The sequence below is a fragment of the Thalassophryne amazonica genome, chromosome 8, assembly GCF_902500255.1.
Source record: "Thalassophryne amazonica chromosome 8, fThaAma1.1, whole genome shotgun sequence".
Taxonomy (NCBI): Eukaryota; Metazoa; Chordata; class Actinopteri; order Batrachoidiformes; family Batrachoididae; genus Thalassophryne; species Thalassophryne amazonica.
Window position 1 is genome coordinate 104,337,363 of NC_047110.1, and position 21,096 is coordinate 104,358,458.

Sequence of the window (21,096 nt, forward strand, 5' to 3'; positions counted from 1 at the left end):
TGTGACTTTATTCTGGACTGAAATGTCGTTTCTTGGTGGCTCAGCCACGCACAGAGCGTCCACCTTTGACTGGGTCATCTCCTGCCTTCTGGAAGACAGTGCTTCAATCCACACTTCAGAGGCTCTGGAAGAAATGGCTCGAGTGCTCAAACCTGGTGGGAAGATCGTTCTGGATGAACCAGTTACAGGTGAGTTTTGCAGTTTTCTTTTCATTATTGAGGGGAGGGGTGAAGTTGAAAGTCAGCTTCACCCCTTTCCTCCCAAATCTGTAGCACAGGTTCACAGCTGGTCTCACTCTGGATTAGTTAATTAAATTTCATCTCTCTGGACCGAGGAGAACTGGAGGGTTGGCGACAAAGTGACTTCTGGAAGGTCGTGCTGCAGCTGTTGGGTGGTTCATAATGAAATGGAAGAAAAGGGTTCCCTTTTATTCCCCCCGGTGTTCCTCACGTGTATTTTTTTATTTTGGGTGAGAGGATTTTAACCACAGGCTGCTGGTTTCGGCTCCACATTGTGAAACACTCCTGGACCGCTGTTGGAGGTGAGATTCATGTTTATTAATGCTGTTACAGCCTGGCACAACAGTTCCATGTCATATCTCCTACAGAGTTAGAAGTTGAGCATATATTACAGCATGAGATCCGTTCAGCTCCGAGCCTGAGGCGTGCAATGACGCGTTACTGCCCACCACAGAGGTGCCGCGTATTATGTACAGATATGATGGAAACAATATTCACATTATTTACATCGCCCATGGGAAGGAATGAACAAATATCTGTACTGTAAGGTCTATTGTGGATTTAACAGCCTGTACAGATTTGTGGCGGCTTGCGCACAGTAGCGCACAGTGCTTTCAGTTAGATAGCCGCTGTTCACATTTACTGTACATGATAATAAGTCATAATTATTATCATGATGAAGTGTGGCACATACATTTTAACAGTTCCTTTGTGCTCCGGGGGGGGGATTTTACGTGGCATGTGCAGGTCATACCGGCAGGCTTTGCTGTGCCAGATCCATCTCGAGGTTCCCTTGTATGCGCTTAAATCGTTTCGGACCCTGTTTTGCTGCAATCGGAATATGGAAATTGCAGTCAGATGGTCCTCAGAATGCACATGGACTGCCATCGTATAGGTGTCCCATCTCAACCCGGGGGGTTTTGAACATGTGCATCACACTCAGGGCCGCCGGCCGATTTTGACCAACTTTGTGGACTCTCGCAGATGGGTGTCGGAATGTTTTGGAACTGAAATCTGACACTTTATGGATATGCGCCAATTCATCATTCTGTCGCCATTCTGCATGTTTCCGACTGTGTGTGACGGGGGTATAAGAGTTCAGAAAATAGAATTTTGTAAAGATATTTTTGACTCCTTGACTGAATCCAAACCAATTTGGTGATAACTGAATTCACTCTAGTTGCTTTGAAAGTGTCTGTTGCCTAAATGTAGGCGTGTCCTTCTCTAGATAGACGGTGTTTAGAAAGATGTGCAGCTGAGTCTGTGAGCAGCGTGTCTGGAATCTTTTTTCTTTCTCAGGAGTTGAGAACCAGACCATCAGGACGGCTGAGAAGCTAAAATCGGCTCTGAAATTATCTGGCTTCATGTCAGTTTTAGAGGTAAGAAGTGGCTGCATATCTGCAGCGTACACGCCAGAGTATTTATACTGCAGAGGTCAAACTGCAACAAGCCTGCTAATACTGCCTGCCACAATTTACCACAATCGCATCCTGTTGTTCCAGCTGCAGAAATCAGAACTGAGTCCGGAGGTGAGCAACTCCATCAGGACGGCCACAGGTTACCATGGAAACACTCTGTCTAAAGTCCGCATCTCTGCTTCTAAACCAAACTTTGAGGTGGGGTCATCCAGTCAGATTAAACTGTCGTTTGGCAAACAGAAGTCCAAACCTGGTAGGTTTATAGCCGTTGTTTCTCTTTCTTAATCAAAACTGTATGATGCTTCTTGATGTGTGATAAAAACTGATCAGTTACACATCGATGAATGAAATGACATCAGTGAAGGTTGAAGTCACTTTAACACTGCAGGTGTTGATGTTTATGGATCCAGGCTGGACTGTGTGTAGAAACATTGTGGTTTTTAGCAGAGGTCATGTGACACTGACACATTGGTTGAACTGGTCTTCTAGTTACATTTGGACATTTCAGATTTAACTTTCTGTTGACTGAAGAATAATTTGTATCAACACTCTGGTGTGCCTCAAACGTTTGTACAGTAATGTGTACACAGCTAAAAAACAAGTACTGGACACGTCATCATTTTTCTCAGTAAATACTTCTGAAGGCGCTCTTGATATGAAATTTTCACCAGATGTCTAAGAATCCAAGTAATCCATAGGTGCAATAAAATGGAAATGACACAGGGAATAAGTATTGAACATGTTTAGTGAAAATTATTTAATAATTTGTACAAAAGCCTTTGTTGGTAATGAAGCTTCAAGATGCCTCCTGTTTGGAGAAACTACTTGCATGCTTTGCCCAGGTTAGTCCATGAGCCAGTCATCAATTTTGACCTAATCTGTAACACTTAAAGGGAAGAAACGACACTTAGAATCAGTGTATCATGGCCTACACAAAAAAATGTATGATAGACATCCCAGGGTGGTAGCTGTAGCCAGGTAGCGGTCAATGAAGAATTACACAGAGGTCAGACTTTAAAAAATGCTCCAATCATGTTGAAAACTATATCACATTACTTGTCTGATCATAGCGATTCCAAAAAGGTATAGTTTGGACTATCTGTGACTGAATGTTATGGGGTAAAAATGGCAAAAATGGTGACAAAGATCAGTTACAGTTTGTACAGGGGTCAAAAGTTAAAGTTGCAGTAATTTCAGTAAAAAAAAAAAGATGCAGATTATTGGTTGAAATAAAAGGATTAATAAATTGAATAGTTTTGACTGTGTTGAATGTTTGGTTTCCAAAGTAAAGGTCAAACAAGGTCATCATCCATTGGATCCTATGACATGTGACATATGTTACCCTGTAACATGAAAACTAAGCACGACAGATGGTTATTACTTATTAGAACCTCATTAACCCAAATAATAGTTTGCTTAATTTTTTACTGAAATTAGAGCAACTTTAAATTTTGACCCCTGTACAAACTGAACTTGACCTTTGTCACCATTTTTGCTGTTTTTACCTCATAACTCCAGAACATTCCATCATAGATAGTCCAAACTATACTTTTTTGGAATTGTTATGATCAGACAAGTAATGTGATATAGTTTTCGACATGATTGGAGCATTTTTAAAGTTTGACCTCTGTGTAATTCTTCATTGACCCCTACCTGCCTACAGCTACCAGCCTGGGATGGCTATCATACATTTTTGTGTAGGCCACGATACACTGAGGCTGGATGCTAAGTGTCATTTCTTCCCCTTAAGTGGTACTGAAAACCTGCTTGGCCCATGGACTAGGTGTGATTTTTGTCCCATTCTTACACACAATTGCTCTTAAAATCTTGAAGATTCCGCGGTCCTCTTCTATGAACTCTGATCTTAAGTTCATGCCATAGATTTTCTATTGATATAAGCCAGGTGATTGGCTGGGACATTCTACAAGCTTAATTTTTATTCTCTGAAACCAACTGAGTGTTTCTTTGGCTGTGTGTTTGTGATCATTGTCTTGCCGAAATGTCCACCCTCATTTCATCATCCTGGTAGATGCAGCAGATTTTTGAGAAATGTCCCGGTACATGTTTCCATTCATCCTTCCTTTAGTTATATGAAGTTTTCCTGTGCCAGATGCTAACTAACAAACAACCCCACACCATGATGTTCCCACCTCCAAACTTCACTATTGGTGTGGTGTTTTTGGGCTGATGTGCTGTGCCACTTATGGTGTGTGGTATGGCATCCAAATTTTGGTCTTGTCTGACCAGACTATATTCCCCCAGTGTTTCACAGGCTTGTCAGCAAACTTTAATTGAGCTTCAGCATGCTGTTTCTTTAGCAATGGAGTCTTGTGTGGTGAGCATGCAGACAGGCTCTGGTGGTTGAGTGTATTACTTATCGTTTTCTTTGAAATAATTGTTCCTGCCTCTTTCTGAAGTTCGCCACAAGTTGTACTTGGCTCTCGGACAATGCTTCTGATTATTCTTTTCACTCCTCTATCAGAAATCTTGCAATGAGTACCTGCTCATGGCTAGTTTATGGTGAAATGTTGTTCTTTCTGCTTCTGGATTATGGCCCTAACAGTACTCACTGGAACATCTAGGAGTTTAGAAATCCTTCTGTAACCAATGCCATTTCTTGTGTAATATTAATTTGCACTGACAAGGGTACAGGACTGCTTTCACAAAACCAAAAGTGTTGCGTTTATGTTTTTGTTGAGTGTAATTACTGATAGATTTCAACTTGTCTTGGCTTTCCATGTCTTTTTAAACCTCCATTTCTGCAGGTGTTCAAAAATGTTTTCCCTGTATTATTTCACATAATTACAGAACTAAATTTTTGGACATCTATGGTTTGATTTCTTTGTATGTGTGCATTACCTGGGTTGTTAATGACATCTGAGAAAAATGGTGGTGTTCAATTTTACCTGCTATATATATATAAAATGCAACTTTATGGCTTAGGCCTTAACATAACTGGTTCAGGGACAACAGAAAGGTTTTGTGGAAGGTCTAGTTGAAGATACATATGGTATTTGTTTAAAGTTTGACCAAATCTATCTGAATGCACAGGTTTCCAGCTGAGAGTCATTCTCGTGCTGCTTCTTCTTGCATAGTGCTAATAGTTGTACAGAATTAAACTGAGGACTTTCTTGTCACATTTACACTCGTGTGCTTGTGGTTAATACTGTTAGATGCGTCATGTTTCACCTAAAACTAAATTCTGGCACTTGTTTATCTCATGTTGTGTGAGCAGAGAAACCGGTTCTGGATCCAAACACGGTCCAACTGTGGACACTTTCTGCCAGTGACATTAACGATGATGATGTGGTGAGTGACAGATTTGTCAGTTTGTTGTTACCCACAGTGTAGCTTAACTTATTATTCATAGGATGCACCTTCCCCTGCTCTCTGTAGGATTTAGTGGATTCTGATGCTCTGCTGGATGAGGAGGACTTAAAGAAGCCTGATCCAGCTTCTCTAAGAGTGAATGCCTGTGGAGGTTCCACAAAGAAGAAAGCATGCAAGAACTGGTGCGCTCACCCTATGAGCACGTCATTGCACGTTCCCAGCCAGAACGGAACATCCTTAATAACGATTGATTACTGTTATTTTTGCAGCACGTGTGGTCTTGCTGAGGAACTGGAGGCCAAAGAAAACAAAACCTCAGATCTACCAAAGTCTGCTTGTGGAAGTGTAAGTAAAGTTGCAAATAACAGTAAAAATTAGAGCCTGACCAAAGCAGATTTTTGAGGGGGTGTCGATACAATGGAGTAAAAAAAAAAAAAAAGATAGATGTAGACAAAAAAAAAATTAGAAAGCCAGTTATTACTAACATTTCATTATTGAATAAAGAAATGTAGTTGAGGCTTCATGGTTTACAGTTTAAACAGACTTTCTTACAAATAATTATAACCGGCAACCAACCAGTGGATGTCGCTGTAAAACTGTTGTAGCGAATGTGACGAAGGGGTCAAGGGGTCCCAGCAAAGATAGACAGTATTGTAAGCAGTGTCAGTGGTGCTCCCCTCTGCTGGATAAATTATGTAATGATACCTTTTCAAACAGCCATTTTTCTCTGTATTATATTTTAGATAAGTTCATATCAGCAACAGTAACACAGATCCCATTATGTTTGAAAGGCTTGTATAAGCAGATATTATCCCCCAACTGAATGTCTTTCAGTCTTTAGTAACCTGTCTATACACATTATTCATGTTTTTCATTTGTTTGCGGCAGTGTTACCTTGGTGACGCATTCCGATGTGCCAGCTGCCCGTACTTGGGGATGCCAGCGTTCAAACCTGGGGAGAAAATTGTCCTTGACAACACAGTGATGGACGCCTGAAACTTTGACATCATTCGAAATATGACATTCTATCATCTTCCTGGACCGTAAAACCTCTTTGAACTTTTGTGGGAATGTGACCGATTTCTATCAACATTTTCATGTATCTCTGGGAACTAGCTTAAAATTGATAGACGACACTGACGTCTCCTCCACCGTGAGTAAAAATGTTATGTTAGTAAGTCCTGTTTTTATTGTGAGAATTCGCTGAAGGATTTGTAAGAACCTGAACAAGAAAATTGATACATATTGTAACATGAAGAAAATCCAGTTATACAGTTTCTTATCGCTCTCGTTAGTTCAGTTTAACAGTTGTCAGTAGTGAACGTTTCAGAGTGCACCACCAGCTGCACAATAAAATGCACCACCTCGTGGCAAAATATGCAGAGCATCGTAGGCTATTGCCAATATTAGACACTGAAATAACCACAATATACTGTGGTTATTGTGTGCAGAAACTATAACTATACCAGCTGTGATTCCAGCAAATTATCTAACAAATTGACGACAGACTACTAGCTGCGCGCTGCTATGAAAGACACTGAAAATTTACTCCATAGCAACTACTGTTTAGAGTATGTTTGAACCTGTACACTTAAGGAATTACAAAATCTGCTCTATGTACAGAAATAAAACTCATGAATTGCAATGGACAATGAGTAAAAAGCAGTTTTCAACATTTATTGCAGTCATTTCAATAAATGTAGCAAGTACTCATCTATAAAACTGAGTGTACAGCCATTTAATACACAGCTATACATTTTTTTTAATAAGTTTACAAGAGGAGAAATATCACTGCAGTTTGTTCTTCAGTCAGTTAAAAAAAAAAAAAATTAACATGTCACACAGATGTGTCAGCAGCCTGTTTTGGGCTTTTACATGTTTGTTATTACAAAATAATCAATTTTAAAGGACATTCTTTAACCTCAAAGTGGAAAAAGTACACATGGGGATCTAAATGAAAAGTGACTGTATAAAGAAATTGAATTGGCCTCCTGCTCTATGGGAGGGATCAGCCACAATATTTGTTCTGATATTTACAACCATTAGGGTTGGGTATCGAGAACCGGTTCTTTGAGTATCGTTAAGAAATGATTTGATCCACCGATATCAATAGCTTTTTTGCTTAACGATTCCCTTATTGGTCCTTCAGAGCAGCTGCTGTTTTTGAGGGTGTTTGTCGGGAAAATGATCATTCCTCTACATTGATTACGACCCTGCAGCGGCTCTGTAATCAACCGTTTCTACAGCGCGACTCCACTTTGAAGCATGAACCAATGAAGCAATGCTTCTGTCCACTAGCTTGTTGGTTCTTTGATTCGCTGCTCTTCAGAAACAGTATGTCTGCTTCTTAGCCCCTCTCAAAGCCATTAAAATAATGTGAGTCACTTTTGTGTGGATTAAAGTCACTAACTGGGACTCTTGTCTTGTTGCAGTCAAGAAATGAGAATCGTCCTCCGTTCCGTTGGCACAGCTCCAAATGCTGCGCCGCTCTCTACCAAGACAGAGTCTGATCAGAATTAATAACTTCAAGACGAATCGCTGCTTTAAATAAAATGACACCTCTTTACAAACGCTGTAATACAAACTACAGTCGACTAAAATGTTTTTTCCTCGTCCTGCATTCTTTATAAATTACATCCTGAAGTGCAACACAGCCGGCTGAAAGAGCTCAGCTCAGATGTATGGAAAGATATTCATGTCATTAATGTCTGAAAGGAAATGCTTTTGACAAAAACTACAGATTTTGTTTATTTCTATCTATATCCAGAGATCATGGATCCACCATGTAGAGTTTATAATGTCCAAAGTTTAAGAATCAAGTGACCATTTTCATATTTATTTACTTTAAGATTCAATAAAATGTTGTTCAAGTTCAATTTAAATCGGCTTATAAAGTACAACAAAAGCTGTCTCAAGGCGCCTCGCATAGAACAGTTCAACATAAAAAATTAAATTAAATTAAAAACAGAAGTAAAATAATAAAACAAATAAAAATAAATAAGAATAAAAATAGGCTTTAAGTCTTGACTTAAAAATGTCCACAGACTGACTGCCTCACAGTTGCAGGAAGACCGGTCCACAGAGCGGGTGCACGATAAAAAAAAAAAAAACTCTGACCCGCTGACATAGAAAACCTGTAAAACCTACTTTTAGTATGCAAAAAATTCACAAGAGGTATTAATAAGGGAGTCGGATCGATAAGCAGAATCGATAGATAAAATCTTATCGATACCCATCCCTAACAGCCATACTTCATAAAAATCTTATTGTAATAATTGTGTTGAGTCATTCTGCTACATTTACAGCAGAATTGCCGGCAGTGTTAAAAAGTCAGACAACGACTGACTTACTTCAAAGATACACAGCTTTAACATGAGCACAACACCGGATTAAACAGCAGCAAGATCTCGTTATGGTCTCAACTTCAAACGATCCTGCTCAGTTAAGTCGCATGTTAAATTCAGTGAAATGGAGACATGAGTTTAGAACAAAAATCAGTGTTTCTGATCTGCCCACCTTTACTCTGTGACTGTCACAGCAGATCAACACTGAACTCCATCTTAATGTCACCTAAACTGGGTTCAAAGGTGAAGCTGTAGGACACGGCGGCGTTGCCGTCACCGGGGCTGCTCCACGGTGACTTGAAGAAATACACCCCTTGTTTCCTGTGGCGACTCCACGTACAGTCACCCTGCAGATATGACAAAATAAGAAAAAAAAAAGAAAACTCAAGTACAGCTACTGCCAGCATAATTATGAATTAGACGATTTTTAATGTTATCCTGGAACTTGGACCAACACTGATATGAACTCTTATTTTCTTGCAGGGTTAATTAATGTTAACCTTCAACCTTTTCAGTAGATTCATTGTAAGAAACAGATTAATACTCGTGCCACCTTCACCAAGAACGTGGACGTGAACAGAGGCGGCGATACCTGTTCACTGATTGGTCCAATCAGTCCTGTGCCGATAGAGACATCCTCAGTTAGGTTGTATTCCATCCACATAGCAACACCGTGACAAAGTCCATCTCTGAAATTTATCAAGACCGTGAGGAAAAAGTTAAATCTCCATTTAGAATCCGGTTTAATTAACCCAGTAATGAGTGAGTGACGCTCGGCACCTGCACCTTGTGAAAGGAAGTGAACCCATACTGACGATTGGCTGCTGCGGGACGCACTGCGTGAAATCAAAGGTCATAATGGATGTGGACCGAGTCAGAGCACGGCACGGGTACTCCCAGAGAGGGTGGGGCTCCGCCTCGCGGGACTCACGAAAATCCAGAGATCGCTGCCAGGACACATGTGGGACTTTTTTTTTTTTAAATGCACAACTTCATGCAATGTTGTTAGATGGGCACCCAGTAGAGCGCTGACCTGTACTTTTGAGGACACTTTACCTGAACCATCTCATCCATGGCCGTGATGTCAAAGCCCTCACATGTTCCACACAGTGCTCTTATTCGCCACAAATCCTAAAAACAACAGGCCCAATCTTTGTTTTCTGTCTGATGTAATGTCAAGCAAAACAGTTAAAAGTAAAAAAAATACAACTACGCTTGACTCCGTTAAATCTCTAAAAACTCTAAAGGAGGACAGAAGGATCCATAACTACAAAATGCTGAATGTTTCTTTGGAAACAGCTTAAAACATGAAATGAATTGTGGGTAAAATTACCATCACTCTCACCTGGAACTCCACAGCCACCATGTGAAGCGTGGCGGAACAAGGTAGGACGGTTGCGTTAGGCCGCAGGAGGCCTGCCAGAGCAGTCCGACAGTACCAGAAGAAGAGCGAGTGCCAAGGCAAGAGGCTGGTAGTGAAGTACGGTTCACCCATCAGAACGGAGATCTGAGAGGGACGTGCAAGAAACCATCTCAGGGAAAACAAATCACGTAAGTTTTTGAGGAGTTCTGGAACACTTTGATTTCACCATCTGGACATGAAGACTTCCAAGTTAGCTCAAATGCATTTTACACTTTCTGAATTGCTAAAGCACTAAACCCTGTTGTGTGAACCAAATGCTCGGTTGTTTGAACCCACTGATTGAATCAGTCACTCTTTTGGCAAAACCATAAACAATTTTCACCTGTTCAGACAACTTGCCAACACATTTTCATTGTGATGCACCTGTGTTGCATAATGGCGAGCACAGGTGGCAAAAATCAAACAGTTACAGCACTGGTGTCACTGGTTGAACACAACTCTTAACTGATCACATTTGTGTCCAATGATGTGAGGGAACATATATATAAGAGAGCACTGGTTTGAGGCATGACAATGGATAGAAATGTGAGAGGAGGTTGAAGTGGTCAGTGAAGACAAAGAACAGTCATATCTGATAATATCAGAGCTACTGTGCTTGACCACATTCTTGTCCACGGTATGAGCATGAGGGAGGATGGACAAAGGGTCCAACAAAACATCAGTAGACTCACTGTGTCCACCAGAATCCCAAGATTTAGAGAATAGAACAGGTCATGACCTTTTCTGACATTATAGTATGTAAGTGTTGACAGGGATTACTGTATGACTACTATATACTGTACCACAGTATACTGTAAGCAAATACATGTTTCAGTACATCACTGTGCCAATGTACTGTAGTATTGTAATGGAGGGTTAGCCTGTTTGTTGGCGTAGTATTCCATGTATAGTTTTGTACTTTATTTTTACATAGGCTAACTGTATACAAGTGCTAAATGCACATGATTTGTGTTAGCTTTTTTACTGTACAAGTGCTTCATGTAAACGGACTATGTATAAGTGCTAAATGAACAGGTTTTTGGTTTTGCAACATGCATTTAGCCTACAGTGAACAATAAACATTTATTTCTGCAGCTTCATGTCCTGAGCACTGATTGACTCGGGGCACAATTTGACAACATAGTTCAGTTTTGAGCAAGTTTTCAGCTTGGGACTCCGACGAGGGAGGTCGCATCTCCTCCACTCTCCCATATCTCTCTGCTTTTAACCTTCAAGTCCCTACTTCACCAGACTGTGAATTCCTCAAAACTATATTGGATTCCAGATGTATTGGGCTACTATTGGATTAACCATGGAATTGATAAGCTGGTCTCTGAACGCTATTGACACCATTTTTTTCTACAAGAAGGACAGGACAGGGGGATCCTGCCTGCCCAGATGGAATGTATCCTGCGGGCTATGTCCTCGACTCCTGGGGGCCTTGGCGTGTGGCATGCTTGCGCCTTTCTCCGTTGAGGATGTCAAGGATTTATTCATTTTTGGTCTCATGGCAGCAGGGCTGGTACTTTTTGGCTTATGTGCTGCCCTGATCTACCGGAAAACTGGCAAGACGGTGGCATCAAGAACCACGGGCCCTCGCTTGTCCGTCATGATTAACGAGGTTGGCAAGGCAGTGCATTCTCAGACTGCGATGACTCTTGAACTCAGACGCAAATTGGAGGACACCTTGAAGCTGATGCGTGCCTTGCAGTTGAAGCTGAAGGTTTCGGAGGCCAGTGAATATTCTTAATTCATAATTGGGATTTGGCTGTTCAAGTGGAACTGTTAAGTGTTTTCACTGCTCAGCTACTACACTCCAGGCTTATCTAACCTCAAGGTCAATTGCCCACTGTTTACCTCCAGAGGAATTTATTCAGGCCTTGGTGAGATTATTCGGCTCCATTCTTATCTCAATCCACAAAGACAATAACTGACTTACAAATGGACTGAAGCATGCTCCAGCTTCTCCTTTTACCTTCCTTCCTGCCCTCCCCCCCTGCGGCAGGCCCCCGTTTTTCCCCAAGCTGGCAGGCGGCGCGACTCTAGTTGCAGCGGCTACCAACACACTCACATTGCCTCAATTTGGAAAACGGACTGTTTCAAGTTTAGTGCACATAAACAATGTCAAATGTATATGTGTTGTCCTAATTCTGATGTGTGCCATTATTACAGTAAACAAGTAATAATTGTGGATTAATTACTGTTTGTCTGTGGAACGTGAGTGCGGAAATCTTGTTGTTGTAATGACGATAATAAAAGCTATCTATCTAGATTGAACTGTTTTGAGGTGAAAGTTTGGTTTTGCAAGAAGAGTCTGGGGTTTTGTGAATGTATCTTGAAATTGGGTTTTGTGTTCACAGTTTAGAGAAAAAGAGCAGCTTTTGAGAAATGTGCCTTAGCAATTGAGAAAAACTAATATTCAGACTGTGGATCTACTAAATGTGTCATAACCTCAAATTTTATTAGAAATCTAAAGAAGAACAAACTACTGAAATCACATTTGCATTTGTGAGATCCTGAAGTTTCCTTGTTTTTGTCGCCTCACCGGTTCTCCTAAATCACTGCTTCTCAGCTGCTCGGGTCTGATCTCCAGTAGCTCCACACGTCCTTCCAATGAATTCGCTTTCAACACCTGCAGAGAACAAAGCAATGAGAAATCTGGAACAGTAAATTTCATCATCCATTCAGTCCTTATGACATTACTGCAGACACTACGTTTCAAAACACTGGGCCACTTGTGGCCACAGTTAGAACTGAAACACACCCACATTCAGATTACCAGCCCAAATAGTGGAGCAGGCAACTAACAATCGTTCAGTTCTGGAAACAAACACCAAAATTGGCGCACGAACACACACACACACCTTAGACATAAATCTTTTGAAAAAGCAACTGGCTACTTGAATTTTCAGTAGGTGACCAGGTAGGGAAGAATTGAAGAATTACACAGGTGTCAAAATTTTAAAATGATCCAGTCATATTAAAAACTACACCTCATTATTTACCTGATCACAAAGATCCCAAAAGTGTATAGTATGGACTATCTGTGACTGAATGTTACGGAGTAAAAATGGCAAGAATGGTGACAAAGGACAATTTCAGTTTGTATAGGGGTCAAAAAGTTAAAGTTGATCCAATTTTGATTAAAAAAAAAAGTGATGCAAATTATTGGTTAATAAGATTTTTGTTAAAGGAATAAAGTAAAACACCTAAATTCTCATCATATAAACCAGCTACTTACATTCAAGTAGCTGGTCCCAATGTTTGTGTATGAGAGGCTGATGGGAATTTTTTTTTTTTTTTTCTTACGAGCAGGAATCACGCACAGCAACAAAGGGATTATTTAACTGCAGAGTCGCCTGGATTTAAACAGGTAGGAACTTTTTTTAAGCTTCCATGAGACCCAGAGTTTTCTGTTTTAATATAAACGCTGTGTAAAATGTTTCAGTGGCGTAAATTATTGTCCGTGCATGTCATGACAAGAAAAACATTTAATAAATGACAAAGGGAGAAATCGGACATTTTATTGAAATGAGCAAGCCAACAAATGTAATATTTGGCTGAGTTTGTGCAAACGCCCAGGGAGCTTATACGGCGTGTGAATAAGGTATATCCTGAGTATTACATACAATTTCATACATAATCATGGCAAACTGTCAATATCTTGCATCACAAAACATCACTATCATATGAGAATATTGCATTAAAAATATTACGGAATTAAGTGTCAAGAGACAAAATATTAAAACAAAGTTCATTTACCTGCTGAATAAGCTGTTTGGACATCCTGGAGTTCTCCAAACTGAAGACCTAAGTGCAAAGTAAGAAAAAGGACAGTTTGGTATTTGGTTTAAAACATGTAGCACGTGCCAACGCGGACAAAGCAGATTACCTTCTTGGCACCGAGAAGAGAAGCAAACACCGGAAGCAGACTTCCATCACTAACCCCGAGACATACGCTGTCGTCTCTCAGAACCTGGAGATGAGACAGCAGCTGATCAACATCTGACAACACACACGGGGAGAGTTAACACATCAGTGTGTAGCGTCTCTTACACTGCGTAGAGCACTGATGTAGCTCCTTGTACACAGTCTATCATTGAGTTCACCAAAACGTGGATGAGTCCAAACCAAGTGGGCCTGGCAGGTGCAACAGGGCCGAGACGGAACCTCGATCTGTGTGTGCTGTGGGCTGAAAAGATCAACATCGATCATTTCTGAATCCAGCATTGAGAGAATAACAAACAGCTGGCACTGGAACAAAACACAAACTGTATGGTATTTTTACTAAATCACCACCCACTATGTGAAGATATAAAGGATTTCTGGGATGCATTTTGGACAAAAAAATAAAAATAGTGGTAATGCTGATCATTTTCTTTGGTCAGACCTATGATCTTGACATAATCTATGTATACGAGGACAGATCCACTGAGTTTTTCTCAGACAAATATGCTTCTTGTACTGGCAACTTTCTCCTTTGCAGTGATGCTAATGAATGGAAAAAAAAAAAAATCTAATCTTCTTGAATAGATACTTATTGTCGTGACCCTGGTCACGGTGGGACTTGGACCTACGTGGGCGTCTGCAGGCTGAACCACAGGCTGTAGTCGTCGTGGCACACAGTCAGACTCAGCTCCTCCCCTTCAGTCACCCTCCTCTCCACAGGCAGGAAGTAGATGCTCTGCATCCAGTGGTCACGCCACTAAAAACACACACCGCACTCATCAAGCAGCCAAAATATCTTAACGGCACCGCTGATCATCATCATCAACAAAAGCAAATCTGTCCACAAATACGTCTCTGAACACCTGCACCTGAATGCACCTCCTGATTGGTCTGTGTGGTCAGGATGTTCTGTGAACTTGTTTCTACACACGTTAATTACAACCGTGTCTGTGACATCAGCATAGAATCAAACCATGTGGCACAAGCTCACCGGTGCCGTCCTGGAATGAGAGTAGGTCCAGCTGGGAGCCATAGTGCAGACGATGGTTCCACTTGGGTCCATGTCAAGGTCCCACCATGAGAGCACTACCTGGGCCCGGCCAGTGGACTGGGCCACAAACTGGGAGGAGTGGGACTGAAAGGCACTGCTGACTGGTTTGCTGAAATCCACACTAATGGGACCAAAAAAAAATAAATAGATAATAAAAAAATAAAAATAAAAAAAAGAACTCTGATTAAGAGTTCACCTGCTGCACACTGGACAGATTTTTCTACTAGTAAATAAAAAGGGTCTCTTTCCTGATTCAAAAGTGTGATATTTTGTCAAACAGTTCACATTTTCTGTGGTAATTCTGAAGTGAGTTACCTTGAATTCAGCAAACAGCCTTGGGTCATACAATTTTTTATTCTTCAAAAGCACAAGTTGCACATTATGTGGCTTTCCTCCCCTCTGTTGTTTTTTTAAATAACAAAAATATTCTCACATTCTTTGTGGTTTTTGGAACTGTGGCACTTTGCAAACAGGTAAATCTTCCCATGCAGAGTCGATTTTAAACTACTGCTGTGATAATGCTACGTGGAGACTCAACACATGATTTTGATGTAGTTATTTGCCTGCATAGCTGTCAAATTAGGAATATGTATAAGAACTGACAAAAAAGTAACTTCTAATGGATGAGTGCAGACAGTTACCTGAACATGGTGAGCAGAGGTCCTAATGGGGTGAAGCTACAAGGGGACACCTGGCTCAGTTGAATGTCGCAGACTGTATGAGCTCCAGTGCAGCAGCCAATAGATGGCGGCGGTACCAGCTGGACCTCCTCCTCCATCACTGGCTGGAGCCGAGTCCAGTTCCACAACAGTTCTGACTCAACTACCTGGGCGTAGACTGTGGCCCGGTGAGGAACTGCCTCACACCCCACCTGCAGGGTGGAAAGACACAAACAAACAAAACACCAAGAAAACAGATGGAGACAAAACTCCAAGAAGCTTGTATTGTTTAATTTCAAGTGAAAGCTGATCTGAGATGTGGGAGTATTTGACATCTTATCACACAGACATTTTTGAGTGAACTTCATCGAAATCCCTGAAATTATTTATATAAAAAAAAAGGTAAGTCTGCTGTTGACACTTCAAAATCTCAGTCTGAATCCATTGCAACTGTTTACTCCATGCAGAAACAAAAAGATCTATTACACCAGACCTCTTCGCGAATTCTATTGTAAATGCATTAATGTCAAATGTCCACCAGGTGAAGATATTCCATTCCATTTCATTTCAAGAACCTTGGGACATAAGAAAACCATTCTGTTGCTTATAGTAGTGGATGTGTAACACATATATCATTATGCATCACGTGTTTTGCTTTGATCACAGTTCATAGTTAAATGCATGTGTGTGACAGGCTGAATTTGAAACAGGAATTCTGCAGATGTTAACTTGTGCGCAAATAATATAAACACACACCTGGACCAAATTTTGATGAGCATGCTCATAGCTGGGCAGGGCTCCTTCCCCAATCAGTTCTGTGTCAAACAGTTCTGTGATTAGGATGTTGGCCTTCATTTCCATATCCCCACCTGCAGCATATTATACATACAGCAACAGTCAGACATCATTACTTTCTCCAGCCCACACAGGGTGACTTTTAGATGTGCATGTACTGGACTGTGCAGCAAAAACTGTGCACAGATCTTCTGACGCAACAGAGAGAGATAAAATGAGAAGAGGGAGATTCTCTCTCCTCATCCAAGGGCACTTTATCCACAAAATTCTGTTAACACCAGTTTTTGACTTAAAATGTATGCAGACAAAGAGGTGTGAAAGTGTAGGTCAGGTGAGTCTCTAACCAGGGCCAACAGTCACGTCAGTGGAGTGTTTGTTAATAATCTTAATCTTGCTGGCAAAGCCATTCTTCTCTACAATGCATTGTGCAGCATCGGCCATAGGCTTGAATACCTGCAAACACAAAGCAACGAGTGACAACACACAAAAGCCTCATCGGTTTCCGAATCAATGACTTGTTATAAATTTGGATGCATCATTTCTGATGCTTGAAATTTTGAATTCTGAAAATACTTTTGTAAACAGAATATTACAAGATGACAACAAAAGAATATCCCCACCTCTACAGCATAGCAGAAGTCAGCACCTGCACTGAGAGCCATCATAGAGAGCAGCCCTGTTCCTGTACCGATGTCCAGGACGATCACCTTCTCACCCCGAGCTTTGACTCTGGCCACTGCAGCCCGGATGCCCCGGTAGTACTTTTCATTCTGCAGGCAGAAGCGTTTAATAAAAAAGACTTTTTCCACAGACAAATCTATTGAGGTAATTTTATGCAGACTTATAAGGCCTAGTTCAAAAATAATGAAGCCACCTGCTGCCTTCCCCCCCCCCCATGTGTGTAGGTACAAGTATATACAACCCTTGGCAAAAATTATGGAATCACCGGCCTCGGAGGATGTTCATTCAGTTGTTTAATTTTGTAGAAAAAAAGCAGATCACAGACATGACACAAATCTAAAGTCATTTCAAATGGCAACTTTCTGGCTTTAAGAAACACTATAAGAAATCAAGAAAAAAAAATTGTGGCAGTCAGTAACGGTTACTTTTTTAGACCAAGCAGAGGAAAAAAAAAAATGGAATCACTCAATTCTGAGGAAAAAATTATGGAATCATGAAAAACAAAAGAACGCTCCAACACATCACTAATATTTTGTTGCACCACCTCTGGCTTTTATAACAGCTTGCAGTCTCTGAGGCATGGACTTAATGAGTGACAAACAGTACTCTTCATCTATCTGGCTCCAACGTTCTCTGATTGCTGTTGCCAGATCAGCTTTGCAGGTTGGAGCCTTGTCATGGACCATTTTCTTCAACTTCCACCAAAGATTTTCAATTGGATTAAGATCCGGACTATTTGCAGGCCATGACATTGACCCTATGTGTCTTTTTGCAAGGAATGTTTTCACAGTTTTTGCTCTATGGCAAGATGCATTATCATCTTTTCCCCAAACATCCTTTCAATTGATGGGATAAGAAAAGTGTCCAAAATATCAACGTAAACTTGTGCATTTATTGATGATGTAATGACAGCCATCTCCCCAGTGCCTTTACCTGACATGCAGCCCCATATCATCAATGACTGTGGAAATTTACATGTTCTCTTCAGGCAGTCATCTTTATAAATCTCATTGGAACGGCACCAAACAAAAGTTCCAGCATCATCACCTTGCCCAATGCAGATTTGAGATCCATCACTGAATATGACTTTCATCCAGTCATCCAAAGTCCACGATTGCTTTTCCTTAGCCCATTGTAATCTTGTTTTTTCTGTTTAGGTGTTAATGATGGCTTTCGTTTAGCTTTTCTGTATGTAAATCCCATTTCCTTTAGGCGGTTTCTTACAGTTCGGTCACAGACGTTGACTCCAGTTTCCTCCCATTCGTTCATTTGTTTTGTTGTGCATTTTCAATTTTTGAGACATATTGCTTTAAGTTTTCTGTCTTGACGCTTTGATGTCTTCCTTGGTCTACAGTATGTTTGCCTTTAACAACCTTCCCATGTTGTTTGTATTTGGTCCAGAGTTTAGACACAGCTGACTGTGAACAACCAACATTTTTTGCAACATTGTGTGATGATTTACCCTCTTTTAAGAGTTTGATAATCCTCTCCTTTGTTTCAATTGACATCTCTCGTGTTGGAGCCATGATTCATGTCAGTCCACTTGGTGCAACAGCTCTCCAAGGTGTGATCACTCCTTTTTAGATGCAGACTAACGAGCAGGTGTTAGTTTTGGGGATGAAAATTTACAGGGTGATTCCATAATTTATTCCTCAGAATTTAGTGAGGCCATATTTTTATTCCCTCTGCTTGGTCTACAAAAGTAACCATTACTGACTGCCACAATTTTTTTTTTTGATTTCTTATAGTGTTTCTTAAAGCCAGAAAGTTGCCATTTGAAATGACTTTAGTTTTGTGTCATGTCTGTGATCTGCTTTTTTTCTACAAAATTAAACAACTGAATGAACATCCTCCGAGGCCGGTGATTCCATAATTTTTGCCAGGGGTTGTATGTATATATGTAGGTGCGTGTATGTATATATATGTAAATACGTTCTCATTGGGAAATTTAATAAAAAGATTTTGAAAAGAAAGAAAAATAATGAAGCCAAAGTGCGACATAACCATCAAAATTTAAAAGTGGTCATTTTTGTGAAATGTTATCATTTTAGGTATGATTATACAAGGTCTGTTAAAAAAGTATCCGACCTTTTTATTTTTTTCAAAAACCATATGGATTTGAATCACGTGTGATTGCATCAGCTAAGCTTGAACCTTCGTGCGCATGCGTGAGTTTTTTCACGTCTGTCGGTTGCGTCATTTGCCTGTTAGCAGGCTTTGTGTGAGCACTGGTCCACCCCTCTCGTCAGATTTTTATTGCAAATAAATGTCTGAACGATTTGGAGCTTTGCTGCATCAATTTGTTTCCAGAAACTGTGAGAGACCGCCAGGTTGACACCGTTCTGAAAATTAATATGGCTTTCAGGGACGATTTTATGGGGATTACACAGATTAAAGAGTGATCCAGATGGTTTAAAGACCGCCCACAACTGCTGAGAGCGCGGCACGCTCCCAGCCCCCATCGACAGGCTGACACCCCGCTGGAACAACCAGATCATTTCCAACGTGAAGGCTTTGTTGATCCGGGACCTCGTCTGACTTTCACAAAAAGGCTGAAGATGTGGATATCAGCACTTTTTCGGTACATTCCACTGTTACAGGAGTTTTTTTTTCATGGAAAGAAAAGCAGAGGGACGCGCCACGGAGCCGTTCATTACATGGGACAAAACCACCTCGGTGTTGGTTTCACAGGACGGCTTAAAGGTGGATTTCAGGTGGATTCCGGTTGCTTTTCAGTCGTGCGATTATCCGATTGTGATTGTGCATGAGCTGGACCTGCCCCAACATGTCCTGGAAGGCTTCATCACGGCGTTGCTTTGCGCCATGCGGCTCCACCGCGTGTCCTCTTTCCATGACAAAACTCCTGTAACAGTGGAATGTGCCGTTCATTTCTAAACTGGATGCTGTCTTGATCCAGTATGTCGTCTGACTAGCACAGGAATTGTGAAAAGACATGGACATCAGCACTTTTTCGGCACATTGAGACAGACGTGCGGAGTTCCGCACGTCGCGGTGGATCCACATGGCGCAAAGCAACGCCGTGATGAAGCCTTCCAGGACATGTTGGGGCAGGTCCAGCTCATGCACAATCACAATCGGATAATCACACGACTGAAAAGCAACCGGAATCCATCTGAAATCCACCTTCAAGCCATCCTGTGAGACCAACACTGAGGTGGTTTTGTCCCGCGTAATGAACGGTTCCATGGCGCGTCCCTCCGCTCCTCTTTCCATGACAAAAACTCCTGTAACGGTAGAATGTACCGAAAAAGTGCTGATGTCCACATCTTCAGCCTTTTTGTGAAAGTCAGACGAGGTCCCGGATCAACAAAGCCTTCACGTTGGAAATGATCTGGTTGTTCCAGCGGGGTGTCAGCCTGTCGATGGGGGCTGGGAGCACGCCGCGCTCTCAGCAGTTGTGGGCGGTCTTTAAACCGTCTGGATCACTCCTTAATCTGTGTAATCCCCATAAAATCGTCCCTGAAAGCCATATTAATTTACCGAACGGTGTCCACCTGGAGGTCTCTCACAGTTTCTGGAAAAAAATTGATGCAGCAAAGCTCCAAATCGTTCAGACATTTATTCGCAATAAAAAAATAGACGAGAGGGGTGGACCACACCTCACTCAAAGCCTGCTCACAGACGAATGACGCAACCGACAGGCGTGAAAAAAACTCACGCATGCGCACGAAGGTTCAAGCTTGGCTGATGCAATCACACGTGATTCAAATCCATATGGTTTTTGAAAAAATAAAAAGGACGGATACTTTTCTAACAGACCTCATATATCAGAGTTTCAATATTTCTATTGGTCTCGGTTCAGTCATTGCTAGAAATTATCAGTGCATATATACTATAATGTGCTAGAGCGTAACGCTTGCGACAACAGTTGGAGGTATCTTCTTTAGTCTGCAGAAGCCTGAAACAAAGACATTCTGTCCATTAGTTCCTGGTATTATTGAACAAGTAATATAATTATTCTACTGCATGTCTTTGTTCAAAATGTTCTTCGTTTCACCACCATCTTGAAAAACACTTTGCTCTTTCAATGACTCAACTAACTCTGTTTTCATCAGATTCATCTTTCTCCATTCTGCTCTTTGTGCACTCATTGTGCGTGCACTCATCGTCACCATCCTCCATGGTCAATTTCAGCAAGGCTGCTGTCTGAGAGGCAATAGCTGTTCTGAGGTTATAAGACAGAGTCCATCTACTGAGTGCAGATGCTA

General features: G+C 41.1%; 2 protein-coding genes and 1 long non-coding RNA gene across 4 annotated transcripts in view; 2 read left to right on the forward strand and 1 right to left on the reverse strand.

Moving 5' to 3' along the window:
* The window catches only part of ciapin1 (cytokine induced apoptosis inhibitor 1), a 12,460-nt gene extending 5,820 nt beyond the window's left edge, over positions 1 to 6,640 (forward strand). For both annotated transcript variants that reach the window (XM_034177146.1, XM_034177147.1), the window contains exons 3-9: positions 45 to 188; positions 1,539 to 1,618; positions 1,742 to 1,910; positions 4,893 to 4,966; positions 5,054 to 5,169; positions 5,257 to 5,332; positions 5,876 to 6,640. In XM_034177146.1, coding sequence (XP_034033037.1) covers positions 45 to 188; positions 1,539 to 1,618; positions 1,742 to 1,910; positions 4,893 to 4,966; positions 5,054 to 5,169; positions 5,257 to 5,332; positions 5,876 to 5,983 — 767 coding nt within the window. In that variant the 3' untranslated portion in view covers positions 5,984 to 6,640. The remainder of the gene's footprint in view (positions 1 to 44; positions 189 to 1,538; positions 1,619 to 1,741; positions 1,911 to 4,892; positions 4,967 to 5,053; positions 5,170 to 5,256; positions 5,333 to 5,875) is intronic.
* LOC117516228 overlaps positions 1 to 16,633 on the forward strand; it is a 27,802-nt gene extending 11,169 nt beyond the window's left edge. Inside the window, exon 3 of the long non-coding RNA XR_004562335.1 lies at positions 16,513 to 16,633. This is a non-coding gene — a long non-coding RNA (uncharacterized LOC117516228). The remainder of the gene's footprint in view (positions 1 to 16,512) is intronic.
* The window catches only part of prmt7 (protein arginine methyltransferase 7), a 20,595-nt gene continuing 7,419 nt past the window's right edge, over positions 7,921 to 21,096 (reverse strand). Inside the window, exons 3-17 of the mRNA XM_034177143.1 lie at positions 16,807 to 16,956; positions 16,531 to 16,639; positions 16,148 to 16,260; positions 15,374 to 15,603; positions 14,673 to 14,853; positions 14,311 to 14,438; positions 13,790 to 13,925; positions 13,626 to 13,709; positions 13,496 to 13,543; positions 12,279 to 12,365; positions 9,677 to 9,838; positions 9,388 to 9,462; positions 9,118 to 9,278; positions 8,924 to 9,020; positions 7,921 to 8,678 (exon numbers count right to left, since the gene is read on the reverse strand). Of these exons, the coding sequence (XP_034033034.1) occupies positions 8,520 to 8,678; positions 8,924 to 9,020; positions 9,118 to 9,278; positions 9,388 to 9,462; positions 9,677 to 9,838; positions 12,279 to 12,365; positions 13,496 to 13,543; positions 13,626 to 13,709; positions 13,790 to 13,925; positions 14,311 to 14,438; positions 14,673 to 14,853; positions 15,374 to 15,603; positions 16,148 to 16,260; positions 16,531 to 16,639; positions 16,807 to 16,956 (1,920 nt within the window). The 3' untranslated portion in view covers positions 7,921 to 8,519. The remainder of the gene's footprint in view (positions 8,679 to 8,923; positions 9,021 to 9,117; positions 9,279 to 9,387; positions 9,463 to 9,676; positions 9,839 to 12,278; positions 12,366 to 13,495; positions 13,544 to 13,625; positions 13,710 to 13,789; positions 13,926 to 14,310; positions 14,439 to 14,672; positions 14,854 to 15,373; positions 15,604 to 16,147; positions 16,261 to 16,530; positions 16,640 to 16,806; positions 16,957 to 21,096) is intronic.